General features: G+C 34.5%; 1 protein-coding gene across 5 annotated transcripts in view; it reads left to right on the top strand.

Moving 5' to 3' along the window:
- Positions 1-14,908, top strand: part of TRMT1L (tRNA methyltransferase 1L) — a 41,093-nt gene that overhangs the window by 2,830 nt on the left and 23,355 nt on the right. For 3 of the 5 annotated variants that reach the window (XM_040446597.1, XM_040446596.1, XM_040446595.1), the window contains exons 2-8: positions 2,016-2,126; positions 3,403-3,516; positions 6,816-6,880; positions 8,584-8,713; positions 10,522-10,645; positions 11,120-11,199; positions 14,597-14,846. In XM_040446597.1, coding sequence (XP_040302531.1) covers positions 2,016-2,126; positions 3,403-3,516; positions 6,816-6,880; positions 8,584-8,713; positions 10,522-10,645; positions 11,120-11,199; positions 14,597-14,846 — 874 coding nt within the window. Of the gene's footprint in view, positions 1-2,015; positions 2,127-3,402; positions 3,517-6,815; positions 6,881-8,583; positions 8,714-10,521; positions 10,646-11,119; positions 11,200-14,596; positions 14,847-14,908 lie in introns of those variants that run through there. The other 2 variants (XM_040446598.1, XM_040446599.1) reach the window with 2 other exon arrangements.

The raw sequence follows: 14,908 nt of genomic DNA, 5'->3' as shown, positions 1-14,908 counted from the left end.
GAGAGGAATAGGCAGGAAGGTAGCAATGACAAGAACAGAATTTAAAAGGCTTAAGGTTCTAAATTGTATAACCTAATTGTATAATGACTACTAGCGAGCCCTACGGTTTACCGTTTTCTGTCTAGTTAGGGATTTTTCCTGTCAATTTTCATCTCCTAGTCTTGTATTTGTATTTTCAAGCTCCCACTTAGTAAATATTACTTTCCTTGGAGATATGTATATTCAAGTCTCTCCTTAAAAAAAAAAAAGAAAAAAGAAAAACTACAGTCCCATCTATCTCCTTTTTTATACTGCCACCTTTTTTGAAAGAAATAATCTATATGGTTTTCTATATTTTGTGTTTTTTTTCTAGTCCCATTGTATTCCACAGCACCTCACTGAACCTTTTTTGTAAAGGTCACTGGAGACCTGCTAATACTAAATCCAGTGGTCTTTTATTGATCTATGCAACTATTTGTGATAGTGTTGAACGTTTGTCTTTTACATTCTCTTTTCTCTTGGCTTCTATCTTATCTTGATTCTCCTTATCCTTTATTCTTTTTGAATCTACCCTTCTGATTGTTTTTCCTTAGTATCTCTTATGTTACCTGCATCTCTCCATACCTCATTTCCAAATTGCATCTATTTATACTAATCAGCAGAGGGTTCACAGCAGCTTTGGGTAATGCATCTTTGGGTAATAATCTTGGGTAAGATTTATTCATATATTCCAAAGTTTACAAGTATGACATTTGAAGAACGTATAATGTTTGAGAAACCTAAAAATGTGTTACTGGGGCTGGACTTTGCCCTTTTTCTTCTCTTTTTTCACAATGTTTTTTTCCTTGGGCTTTCTTAAGCTCCTAGTTTCACCTTACGTGTATTTATGATTTATATCCCTCTTGAGCTCCAAAAACAGTTCAACTGCATAAACTAGACTTGAATATGAATACTGGTATTACCTCAAACACACTATGTCAAAAACTAAATTCCCTTTTCTCCTTTCCTTTTCTACCCAAAATATTTTCCTCTTCCTTCATTGGTTAATGGTACCATTATTCTCAACTATATAAACTTGAAATCTTTTTAGAATCATTCTTGAACTTACTTTTCATTCACAGTTATTTCTCAAATCCAAAGTTCTCTGGTTTTTTTTTTTTTTTTAACCATCTATTCTGTACCTTTCCATTGCTAATTCTCACTTCAGTTACTGTCTTAGGTTCTACAGCCAGAGATAACCTCCTTAAATGCATTCAGATCACATCATTCACTTCCTCAAAATCATGCAGACTTCACAATTAACTGAAGATGAAAGTCCAGCCTAGCTTTCATAGAATTTATGTTCTTCCATCATCTTTATACATTTTTGACTGCTTGTTCTCCTACCAACCCCATTCTCCAAACATACTACATTCCAGCCAGGGGCGGGATAGAGGTGGCTGTATTTTTTTTCTTTTTTTTTCACATGCTGTGCCTTTGTTGATGAGGTTACTTCAGTTTATAAGGGCAGCCACCAAATCTCTGCTTATTGAAATTCTATGCATACCTTACATCTCAGTCAAATGCCACCTCTTCAGTGAAGACATTCCCAGAGGCAGTCATTGGAATTAATTCCCCCTTCCTATGTATGCCCACATCATAGTACCTTTACCTCAGTATTCATTTCATTCTGCCTTGTGTTATAGTTGGTTAACATATTAATATGACTTCCACCTGGTTGAAATTTCTTTATAAAGATAGGGGAGATGGCTTATGTTTCTTCAGCATTTTGTTCAGAGTAAAAACATTTTTTGTAGAATTATATTGAATAATTAAAGTTTAAAGGCGTGAAGTTACACAGTGGCATTTTTTTACCCAACTTTTTGCAATCTGAGGCACGCTTGTCATACATAAGCTGAGTTGCAGCAGTATTCCCCATCTAGGCACCAGGACGCCATGCTACAGGAAATACAAGTGTCGGAGTCTGTTGACGTGATCAAATAACTGAATTCAGATTGTTAAAACATAATCTTCTAACTCTTAAAATTTCCTTTCAGAGAGACACATCTCAATTCAAAGGCAGCTTGCTGATCTAGAGAAGTTAGCTTTCGTAACTGAAGGGGATTTTGACTCTGCCAGTTCGTTGAACTCAGATAATCTTGATGCAGGTACTTCCATATTTGGAGGGGTTTGTCTCCCTTAATTTCTGATTTATATCAGAATTTCAACTCATGAAAAATTGCTGAAAATAGACTTGTTTATTGCCATTGAACTAGAGCAGTAATAAATAAAATGTTTTCATTCAGGAAATTGGTAGCCTTCTACATGCACAGGTGTTATGGGAATAAGTTGTTCATTGCTCCTCGAGGAAATTATAATTTCATGATATATAAGTGCTGTCCATTCTATAAGTTAGGAATTGCATTTGGCTATGAGTAACGGAAATCCCAAGAAACCGTGCCTTACGTAATAGAAAGGCTTATATTGTGTCATGTAAAAGAAGTCCCACGGTGGGGAATTTTTAGGGCTGGTGCAAGAGTTCCTCATTGCTGTCACTGCCTCAAGCTCCTCTCTTTCTGCTTCGCCATCCTTAGTGTTTGAATTCTGTCCTCAGTATCACTTCATGGGTTTTTGAAGTAGGCAGAACATATTGAAAAATTAATTTTGCCTATACCTGCAGTGTGCTATATGGATTTAAAAAATAAGTCACTGATGATTTCTGTATATTTTTATTGCTTTAAACCTGAATTTGAGATTTTAGTTTTTTTGTCCCTATCAAAGTTTATATTTGAGATCTGTTACATCTCTAATTAAATAAGACTTGTATTTTTTATGATCCATATCTTTTCATTAATAAAGAAGGAAGAATTTAACAAATTCTCAAATAGGATACAGCAGGTTCTAACTATGCTCCCTGTCCCAGAATGGCAGTTATTTTGGATCCCATGTACTCCTTCCACTCCTCCCGCTTTTCTGACTCCACCTGTTAACTGTTTTTGTTGCTGCCCAGAGTAGAATGCCACAGCAGGTGCTTATGCTTCCTGCCCAGCTCCTACCTCTCTGGGAGTGTGACAAGTGCTGCCCCTGATTCTCTCCCTGGCAGGCATTTTGGCTGGAGGGATATCATGTAGTTCATCACTTTCTCATTCTCTCTGTTCCCAAGGGCAACAAGGATATCAGCCACAGAGAGGAGAGTTTTAGGGTAAAAAATCAATCACTGACCATGTGCTAATACAGTTATTGTTAACTACCTGGTGAGGCAGAGATGATTTCTCCCTAACGTTAACATAGACATTATCTAAGAAGTGTGTGTGTTGTGTGGAGAGAGTCCCCTATGACTTCTTTTGTAGCTAAGTCAAGGTATTAGTAGCTAGTATATCTGTGCTTTATTGGTTTTTTGTTTTGTTTTGTTTTGTTTGTTTTTTGTTTTTTTTTTTTGGCCAGGAAACAAACAGTCTTGTCCATTGTGCCCTAAGGAAAAATTCAGAGCTTGTAATAGCCATAAGCTTCGTCGTCACCTTCAAAATTTACACTGGAAAGTCTCGGTTGAATTTGAAGGTTAGTAGTTTTATGCTTGCTAAACATAAATGAAATTCAAGATTCAGTACCAGTTTTGGAATTTTATTGTGAACATAATCAAATATTTTCCATTTAAAATTTCTGAGGGATTTAATGACCCTCTTTTAATGTGTTTATTAATAAAAGGCCATGTAGCTCTCTGGCAACAAGATGTATGTTGCAAGTGTAGTTTAGTTTAGCAAACATTTATTAAGCATCTGTTCTACACTGGGTAGTTTGCTTGGCCCTGGGGGGTCCCCATAACTTGTTGAACGACTACCATTTGACACATTCTTTTGAAGGTATAATGATTGTAAAACGAAATAAAATATGTAAGTATTGGAAAAGAGAAGACAATATCTTTTTTCTGCTGATAGCTTCAAAAAACTAGAGTTAATTAGAGTATGTAGAATGGTAGTGGGATATAAGATCAATATTTGAAATCATTGCCTTTCTCTACTCTAGATAAATGGAAATTAGGAAAAAGATACCAATTGTGATAATGACAAAAATGACATAATTTGGGGGACTAAATTTAACAAGAGGGCTCATATAAAGAATAAAGTTGAAGGACAAAAAAATGAGATCTTAGGGGTGCCTGGGTGGCTCAGTTGGTTAAGCGTCTGGCTCTTGGTTTTGGCTCAGGTCATGATCTCACAGTTCGTTGATTTGAGCCCCACATCAGGCTCTGCACTGACAGTACGGAGTCTGCTTGGGATTCTCTCTCTCTGCCCCACACCCCCCCTTGTTCTGTAAAATAAATAAACATTTTTAAAAATTGAGGTTTTATCAAGTTAAAAGATTTCCTAAGTATAATGAATTATTATTAGATTTTGGAGTGAATTATGTGAATTATACCATTTTTGGAAAGAGATCTGGCAACATTTTTAAAATTTAAAATGTATATATCTCCCAGGCACTCCCTCCTTTGGGAGTAAAAGAATCAATAGGCAAGAATAGATATACAAGAATATTTATTGCAGCTTGTACTTAGTGACAAAAACTTGAAACTAAAATAAAAGGAATGGTTGAATACATTATGGTACAGAAGTGCTATGACATATTATGCAGGCATTGTAAAAAGTATGTGTTAGATGAGTACTAGCTTACTTGGAAGGATTTCCATGATAAACTGCAATTGAATACAATATATATGGAAGATTTTGTGATACTACATTTGGATAAAAACCAAAAATACCCCCCCCAAAGCCCTAAATATCAGTCTTAAGCATATGTATATTTACATTTGAATATGATTTTGTGAGTATAGGTGTTATTAAGTGTGGTTATCTGGAGTTTGAACCAAACCGGATGAAATAGCCAGTATGGACACCCAGAAAAGAAGCCAGAACTATTTTCTTAGTGGAACTGGTACAAGGTTCTCACTTGTTCCTTAGGGAAGAAGGAATTAGAGACTTAATTCAGAAGCCATCCTGTCTTTTATGTTTAATTATACATAAGAATGTGTAGTAAATCATGTTGACTTTTTATCAAAAAAGAGAAATGTCTCATTTTAATTAAAAAGGTCTCTTTTGTATTCTTTATTTAAGCCATTGTTTAACCATTAGGTTTAGTCTTCCTCCTTCAAGTTATTCTGGTAAATGGCTCGTGGTATTTCTTTACTCTCTTAAGTACATTAAGTTGGGTTTTTTCACATGATGATCTGGTAGATGGCGAGTGTCATAGTTTTTGTCCTAGCAAGCAGGTCTCAAAGTAGTTGACAAATATGTTTAAGGTAGAAGCATCAAGACCTCTCAAAGGGATAGAAGTGAGATGTGAGGGAGAAAAAAGCCAAGAATGGCGGTGGTCCAGAGCCGATGGCCAAGAAAGAATTCTTGAAGACGTCTTTGGTATAAAAAGGTGATTTTATTAAAGCATGAGGACAGGACATGTGGGCAGGAAGAGCTGTACTATAAGTGTGGGGGGGTAACTAGTTTACGGAGGGGGTGGGGGAGATAGAATCAAGGGGGAATTTCCAAAGAGACTGTCACATGCTAAAGGCTTATTGGAGGCCTAGCTGTAGTTAAGCTAAAGTTGTTTTTCCCTCCAGCAAGACATTAAGACTGTAGAGAGTTCCTATACTCTGGTTTATTGATGGGATTGCCTTTTTCTAGTAAACTGGTGGAGACTTAATCAGTTTGACCATTTGTTTTTTGGGTAGCCAGGAGTGTCCAAGGAATATCATACAGGTGGGGGGGGGGGTAGGTGCTTTTAGTCTCACTTTGCCCTCAGCTCTCCCCATCCTCCCTCATCATTAGGACCAGGTACTGGGGAAGAAGGCCAAGACCGCAGATTCAGGCATGCAAAGGTTTAGATGCATCTGCTGGAGATGTCAGTAGCTTGTCCAGATATGAATCTCGGGTTTGGGGAAAGGTCTGGGCTAGAGATACAAGTTTGGGAATTGTCAGACTACAGATAGTATTTAAAGCTATATGACTGGATGGGATAACCATAGGAGTACATATCAGTGGAAAAAAAGAAGTTGCTGAGTCCAGAAATACTTCCGTATGTACAAGTAAGAGAAACAATTAGATGTAAGGAATGAGAAGAAAGGAGTTGGAGATCACTTAAAGTTAGGAGCAACTGGAAGGCATTATCATTCATTTAAAAAGTGGAAAAGAGACCTGGTTCAAGGGGAAATGATATATTTATAGTCCATGACAGTAGATTTTGAAATGCTGACCTGATAACCCAGGCATACATCCTCAGTAGGCAATTAGAAATAGAGATCTGGCCTTCAGTAAGGAGTTAGTAACTACAGCTAGAATTTGGAATTCCTTCCCCCAGTGGAGATAGTTGCAGTCATAAAAGGCATTAAAATTACCAAGGAAACGAGGGAAAACAGTCATGTAGCAGAGCAAGCCTACAGAAAGTCTGCGTTTTAGAGTATAACAGAGGGAAGAGGAGCTGTGAAGAAGATTAAGAAGGGTGGGAGAGAACTAAGTGACGTATCATCAATGGAAGAAGAGGCTATGTAATGGCAAATGTAGCATGAGGCAAAGAAGATGAAGCCTAAGAAAAGTCAACATGACAGAATAGATGAGAAAATTGAGTCCCAAAGAAGCTAACTAACCAAGACAATGCACGGTCTCGGCATTCAAACCTGGATCTCATATATTTGCTTTTATGCTATATCTTATATAACAAATATCTAAAACTAACAGTCTCATTCAAATAAATTACAATATTATAAATACAAGAAGAATTCCAGTTATTCTTATGAAATTTGCTAATAATTTTTAATGATAATGGACTATTTAGTGAACAGTGATATGACAACCAGCCATTCTTCACTTTAGGTTACAGGATGTGCATCTGTCACTTACCTTGTCGACCAGTGAAACCAAACATTATTGGAGAACAGGTAATCAGATGTTAGATTTATTTTTAAATTTTGCCCTCTTTAAAGAAAGCACAATTTTTACTTGCTCTAAGGCTATGGGCATATTTGGCAATGAGGTTTACTTTAAGATTTTGTATCTGAGTGCTTTCAGATTATCCTAGCAGGAAAAATATGAACTATATGGAAAAAAGAGTTGCTGTATTGAACTTTTCATTTTATAATTTTAAATTTTAGTCAGAGAAACTGTTTTCTTATGTTCAAAAGGGAAATTGACCTATTTACTAATTTTGGAATGGAGAATTTAAATAAAAAGTAAATTTTTTCTTTTGTAATAAATTTTGATTCTGGAATAAAAGCCTTCAATTTCTGTGACTTAGTAAGTATCTTTGTGTCAATTCATATTTATCTTCTCTATACTTTTAATTTGTCAAAGGACAGTATCAAGAATCTTTCTGAAATCTTAATAATTCTTTAAAAAGTACATGTGTTCATTTTTAGCATAGATGTGAATTTTGGGGAATACAAATTACATAATATTTTTTAGTGCTGCTATCTTGAGTGAATACTAGCTTAAAGAGGCCTCGTTATTAATTTTGTTTCATGTCACTAAAAAGAGTAAAGTGCTGGGGAGAAAAAACCCAAAAATTTCTTACATAGTAATTAGGACAATGCTTGGCCCATCGGCCTTATCCAGGACATTTTGAATATGATAACCACAGTACCATAAGGAACTCTGCAGTGTTCTCAACTTGCTGTTTGATCCCAAGTAAATAGGATCTAAGATCTTAGAAGATCTAAGAGTAAAAGTCATCAAAACTAGGAAAAAGCCAGTCTTTTTATTCTCAACTAAATTTTAAAGAAATTTTCAAGTGAGAATTTTTTACTTGGACAAATAGACTTTTAAAAAAAAGTCTTTTTTTTAAGATTTAAGTAATCTCTATACCCAACGTGGGGCTCGAACTCACAACCCTGAGATTAAGAGTCGCACATTCCACCAACTGAGCCAGCCAAGTGCCCCAAGACTTATTATGTCTCTAACATTTTGTGATGTGCTGAAACTAACTGAAATTTCTAGAAATATTGAAAGCTGATTGTTAAATATGGCCATTATTAAAAATTAAATTGTATAAACTTTAAGGTGAATATATTACAAAGGTAATAATATTCAAATCTCATCACTTCCTAATTATTTTACTACATTTTTGTATTATCCACCTGGTAGCCATGTTTTCCAGTATGATATTATCTATCTCTTCCCAAATTCACATTTAGTGATAGCATATGAGTAGCTTGAAATCTGCAACAATTATAGTTTGAAATTGGCCATGATAGAGTATATATGCCACAGAAAGCAGCAAACACTATAAGTCAGGGCTTTATTTTCCTGGAGAACAATTGTTAAACATCTACCAGCACAACGCTGCTAATGTTATACCATTTGTAAGTGCTACTTATAGAAAATAGGGTACAGTTATTTGCTGATTAGAATGAATGAACAAAATAAATTAAATTAGTGGTCTATTATAAAGTAAGTAAAAATCATATGTAAATATAGATAAGGAAATAAAGATCCCTTCAAAGTCCCATGGCAATATTAATACTCTCTTCTCTACCATTAAACCCAAGATATGCTAACATACTTAAATTTGCAATCTTAAATAAACTTCTGTTTCATTGTTTTAGTAATTTACCTGTATATTTAAATTAAATACTCTGTTTGATAGATATCCAGTAAAATGGGCGCCCATTATCATTGTATTATTTGTTCAGCAACAATCACCAGAAGGACTGATATGCTGGGACATGTTAGGCGACATGTGAATAAAGGAGAGACGAAATCCAAGTATATTGCTGGTAAGTTGAGCAATATATTAATAGGTAAATTCTTAAATAATGGTCCAGTTATTATTTTCAGACATCAAGTAGATAAAATATAGTGACTTCACCATTTAATTGACTACTAATCCATGACTTCAGGTTTCTTTTCTTTCTGTGAGGCTCCTCATAACATTTAACTGATTGATGCCAAAGTAAATATAGGTATCTTAATGAAAGATTATAGATAAGTATGTTATACTTACTGTTGAAAAACACTGGAAAAAGGAAATAGAGTGATATAAAGATCATTTATTATCCTGAAGTGCTATCAGGTTATTAATAGGTTATTATTACTGAGGCAGCCCTTCTCAAAATTAAGATTAATTAAGACATCATGCCCTATGGCATCCATTGTATGTAATGAATTAACTTCTCTCCTACACATCTAAAATGGTACTATGTACCTTTTAAGAATTGAAAAAAATAATTTTCTGTAGAGCTTAATTTTCTAATAGAATCTGGTTTGAGAAAGGCTGATCATGTGAAATATGTCACATGCCACTTAGGTAGGCGTAGAATATATAATGCAACACTAGGAAAGGTTACGATGATTTGGCACTGTAAAAAAAGAAATATGGGGGCAGCTGGGTTGCTCAGTCAGTTGAGCATCTGTCTCTTGATTTTGGCTCAGGTCGTGATCCCAGGGTTGCAGGATCAAGCCCAGGGTTGGTCTCTTTGCTGAGTATGTAGCCTGCTTAAGATTCTCTCTCTCTCTCTCTCTCTCTCTCTCTCTTCCTCTGCACTCTGCTGCTCTCCACTGCTAGTGCTTTCTCTGTCTCTAAAAAAAAAAAAAAAAAAAAAAAAAAAGAAAAAAAAATATATAGTTGCCATGTAGTTAACATTCTGATCATAATATTATCAAGAAATCCAAACATAAAGAATCTCGGTTATTTTTCCCCACACATGATATGTATGTCTCATTTCTTAAATATTTAAAATATACACACACAAATATATCAGTATTTCATTTGGGTTTATAGCTAAATGATTCTAATGTATACTAAATGTAGAATCTTTTTTTTTCTGTTACTTTATGCCCATTTGAATGTAATTTGTGATTTAAAATTATAATCATAAGAAAGTGTTCTGAAGGGGCACCTGGGTGGCTCAGTTAGTTAAGCGTCTGACTTTGGCTCAGGTCATGATCTCACGGGTTTGAGCCCCACATCGGGCTCTGTGCTGACAACTAAGAGCCTGAAGCCTGTTTCCCATTCTGTGTCTTCCCCTTTCTCTGTCCCTCCCCTGCTTGTGCTCTGTGTGTATCTCTCTCTCAAAAATAAACAAACATTAAAAAAAAAGTTCTGAAATCTAGCATGCTCAGGAAGTATAGTGATTCTTAGTCATCCATGATAGCTAATGGAATGAAACCATACAGAGATACTAATTTTATAACAGTTATACCACAGTAAGATATGTTGAACAGCCAACCTATGTAAATGCAGCATAGTAGTTTGATGAATAATAAACGTATTTTAGAATTTTTATAATGGTTTTATGTTAGGTTAATTGTTCTTAACTAGGTTTCATAATATAGATGTATTATGTTCTAGGCAGATAAGAATTTAACTTAAACTTTAATTGCCCAAATACTTAATTGAATGCTACTCTTTCCTACAGACAGTACTGAACAGATAGATCACTTTAGGGTTTTTCTTCTTTGATATCTGCCCGGTTGATTACATTAACAAAGTATTATAAAGGAAAGTTATTTCTTTTAATGTATATTGTTTTAGATACTTAGAATTATTTTGTATTTCACTGGAAATCTTTGTTTTTCATCTTAGCTTCTGCTGCTAAACCACCTAATGAAATTTTGAAAGAGGCAGACACAGATGTACAAGTTTGTCCTAACTATTCTATACCTCAAAAAACAGATTCCTATTTTAATCCCAAAATGAAACTAAATCGGTAAGATGAATTGAAAAAAGGGTTATGGGATGTTTCAAATGATTACAAATGTGACCTTCTTTTTATGTTCTAATATATTGAAATTTAAAACTGGGTACAGAATGAAAATCATCTGTTTTAGTATTTTTCAGAATGATTGTTTTCTTTTTTTCCTACCAAAATAATTTCTTTCTCAGTAAAATAGGCCTGCCTTTATATAATTAATGAACAGGCTGGTGCTTTAGTGGGCAAGTTTTATTTATGAAACCATTATTCATGGTGAATGCTTGTTTATAGAACCCAGTTAGATTGATAGTTTAATTTCACACATGTTTAGTTCTTGTACTACTAGGTAAAGAATATGTTACTACGTCTTCTTTCAAAATAGTTTGTATAGTAAATAGGAACCCTAATTCTTACTATTCTTAAATAAAATCTAGAGTGATGAAGCCATGATGCAGTAAGATTATTTCAGATTATTATACTTTTTTCTAGACAGCTAATATTTTGTACATTGGCTGCTTTGGCCAAGGAACGAAAACCTTTGGAATGTCTAGATGCCTTTGGAGCCACTGGTAAGTAATGAAGCTTTTTTTGGATCCCACTTTAATTATCAGATATGCAGTATCTTTTCTTGGAAAATTTATATGGATATTGTATCTAGCAGAATATTTTTACATAAAAAGTAAAGACCCAAGGTAAATACTTTTATTGTGGAAAAATGTCAAATGTATACAAAAGTAGAGTATAATAAATGAATCCCTGTGTATCTGTCACTCACTTCAAAAATTATCAACTTATGCTTGTTCGTGTATATGTATCTCATGCACTTACCCTTATACCTCCTCCACCATCTTTCATCCCTATTACTTTGAAACAGATTACAAATATGTCATTTTATCTGTAAATATTTCAGTTGGATCTCTAAAAGATAAGGACTTTACAAAAATAAAACCTTGATACCATTATCACACATTGATATCATCAAATGTTTAACTATGCTAAACATAGCTAGAGCTAGGATCTCACAGTTTCTTAAAAAATCAAGTAGGAATTCAGATGAGGACTATGCATTTTCATTGTTTGAGATATCGAAGTGTCCTTTTGCTCTGTATTCATTTCCATCATTTTGTTTGCGTGTGTGATGATTATTTGTTGACATACAGCTTGTCTATATGTCTATTGTCTTTTCCAGAGTCTAGATTTTTGCTGATGGCAAAAATCATAGCTCATAAAACCTGTTTCTTTATCTCTAGTATTTCTGTATATTGGTAGTTATCTCCAGTATTTCTGTCTATTGGTAGTTGAATTTTCAGGTTTGATCAGATTCAAATAGGATTTTTTTTTTTTCAAGAATACTTGTTTATTGCAATTAGGAAGTATTTGATGTTTGGTTGTCTCTCTTTTTTTGTGATGTGATAAATTGCCTAGTCATTAGGCAGTGGGGTAAGGTGAAATTTTAAAGACTGAGAACATTTTCCTAAAAGAACTTAACAGTAAAGAAACGATCATGGAAGAGTAGAAAATTTCTAAGAAGCCACCTGTACCTAATCCAAGTCTTTCTTTTTAAAGGTTAGAGGAGTATATTCTTGGGAAGTTTGTAATAAAAGGATGAAAGCGTGAGTTAGCTCTCCTTTTCAAGTTCCTCTTCACAGGGAAAAGTAGTGGTTAAAAGCAATTTAATATCTTGCATAATCTGATCCCAACCTACTTTTCCAAATTTAGTTTTCAGCATTTTCCCTTGTACATAACCCTTTACATTTTTTTCTTTTCTTTTTTTTCCTTTCTTTTTTTTTTTTTTTTTACATTTTATCTATTTCACTCATCCCCTTACCCAGCTCCCTTCTGGTGACTACCAATTTGTTCTCTGTATTTAAGAGTCTGTTGTTTTGTTTGTCTCTTTTTTTCCCTTTGTTTGTTTTGTTTCTTAAATTCCACGTATGAGTGAAATCTTGGTATTTATCCTTGTCTGTTTCACTTAGCATTATACTCTCTAAGTCCATCTGTGTTGTTGCAGATGGCAATATTTCATTCTTTTTTATGGTTGAAAGGTATTCCATTGTATATATACCCCATTTTTATTCTATCAGTGGATACTTGGGTTGCTTTTATATCTTAACTATTATAAAAAATGCCGCAGTAAACATAGGGATGCATGCATATATTTTTTTGAATGTGTTTACATTTTCTTTGGGTAAATAGTCAGTAGTGGAATTACTGGCTCATGTGGTAATTCTGTTATTTTTTTGAAGAATTTCCATACTGTTTCCCACAGTGACTGCAGCAATTTACATTTCCACCCACAGTGCATGAGGGTTTCTTTTTCTCTGCACCCTCACCAACACTTATCTTGATTTTTTTTGATTCTAGCCATTCTTACAGGTGTAAGGGTGATACTTCATTTTTATTTGCCTTTTACTCATGATTAGTGATGTTGAGCATGTTTTGATGTGTCTCTTGGCCATTTGTGTGTCTTCTTTGGACTTTTGACCACCTTCACCCAATTCTTCCACCCTCTGCCCCCAACTCTGGCAACCACAAATCTGATCTCTGTTTCTATGAGTTTGGTATTTTTAGATTCCACATATAAGTGAAATCATACAATGTTTGTTTTTCTTTCACTTAACATAGCGCCCCCACAGTTCATCCATGGTGTCACAAAAGACAGGATTTCCTTCTTTTTTATGGCCAAATAGTATTTTATTGTGGGGGTATATGTGTGTGTGTATATCACATTTTCTTTATCCATCAATGGACACAGGTTGTTTCCATGTCTTGGCTATTGTAAATAATGCTGAAATGAACTACTCTTTTTTTCACCTGAAATCATTAAAGCTAATGTTTGGGGAAGATCTTTTCAGTCCTTTCTTTTAATGTTCTTTTGTAAATTTATATCCGTTCATAGCAGTTAGTCTGCATGCTTCCCCATCTCTAAAATGTGAATATCAGAACTTATTTCACAAGCTTGTTATGAGAATATGAAAATTTTTGTAAAGACCATAGTACATAGTAGATGTTAAATATTTACTTTTATGAGGCACATGTATGGAAAAGCTGGTCTATACTTTTAGTACATGGGGGTTTTCTAATCCACAGTGGCTGGGCCCGTGTCACCATCTCCTTTGTAATGAATGTCCCCTCTGACTCTAATCCAGTAGGTATAGAGAGCCTATGAGAAGAGGCTTTCTTGGTCTGAATTCTTGATCTTTGCTTACATGTACAAAGTTGTTCTCTTCAATTCACAGTGATGCTATTGTGCAGTTTTGGAAAAATATTGGTCCAGTAAAGTTGTTTTCATATTTTGGTGCATTAGGTAAACTTTAGCAGTGGGAGGAGTTCCAACTTCCCACACACCAAGCAGAGTAACTCCACTCTTACTCACATTGTATGTTGGCTTTCTCTGTAAGATTTAGTTTGAAAAAAGCATTCCATTATAAGAAATTTTAAAAAAGAAAACCTATTCCCCATAATAAAGAACAAACAAAAACTTTATTTGAATCTGGATTATAGAAAAGTTTTGGAAGAATTATTAATGGAAATCTGCTCAACATATTTTTTGTGTGTGGTTACTTTTCTTCAGAGGCTTTGTAGTGAGTAAGTAGAAAAAGTTATGTATGAAAATACTAAGATTTTGAAACATGTGTTTTTGTTTTTATAAAAGAGTATATACTTTATTATTATATAGTGTTTTTATTCTTTAATTAATTTAAAAAATTCATTTTCTGGGGCGCCTGGGTGGCTCATTCAGTTAAGCATCTGACTTCAACTTGGGTCATGATCTCATGGTTTGTGGGTTCGAGCCCCGTGTTGGGTTCTGTGCTAATAGCTCAGAGCCTGGAGCCTGCTTTGGATTCTGTGTGTCCCTTTCTCTCTGCCCCTCCCCCAGTCGCACTCTGTCTCTCTCTCTCTCAAAAATGAATAAATGTTAAAAAAATTTTTTTTTAATTCATTTTCCTTCAAATTTTTCCTAAGGGATAATGGGATTACAATGGGCAAAACATCTCGGAAATGCAGTTAAGGTTACAATTAATGACTTGAATGAGAACTCTGTGACACTGATTCAGGAAAATTGCCATTTAAACAAGTTGAAAGTGGTGGTAGACAGTAAGGAAAAGGAAGAGAGTGATGATATTCTTGAAGAAGGAGAAGAAAATCTTGGTAACATTAAGGTGACCAAAATGGATGCCAATGTCCTAATGCATTTGAGATCCTTTGATTTCATGTAAGTGAAAAACTTTGCTGTGTCACTTTCTAAACTGGCCTGGATTGGGGGGGGGGGGGGGG

This window comes from Herpailurus yagouaroundi, unplaced genomic scaffold (genome assembly GCF_014898765.1).
Source record: "Herpailurus yagouaroundi ecotype Mexico unplaced genomic scaffold, PumYag 195, whole genome shotgun sequence".
Taxonomy (NCBI): Eukaryota; Metazoa; Chordata; class Mammalia; order Carnivora; family Felidae; genus Herpailurus; species Herpailurus yagouaroundi.
Note: the sequence above shows the minus strand (reverse complement) of the source record. Positions and strands in the feature narration are given on the sequence as shown.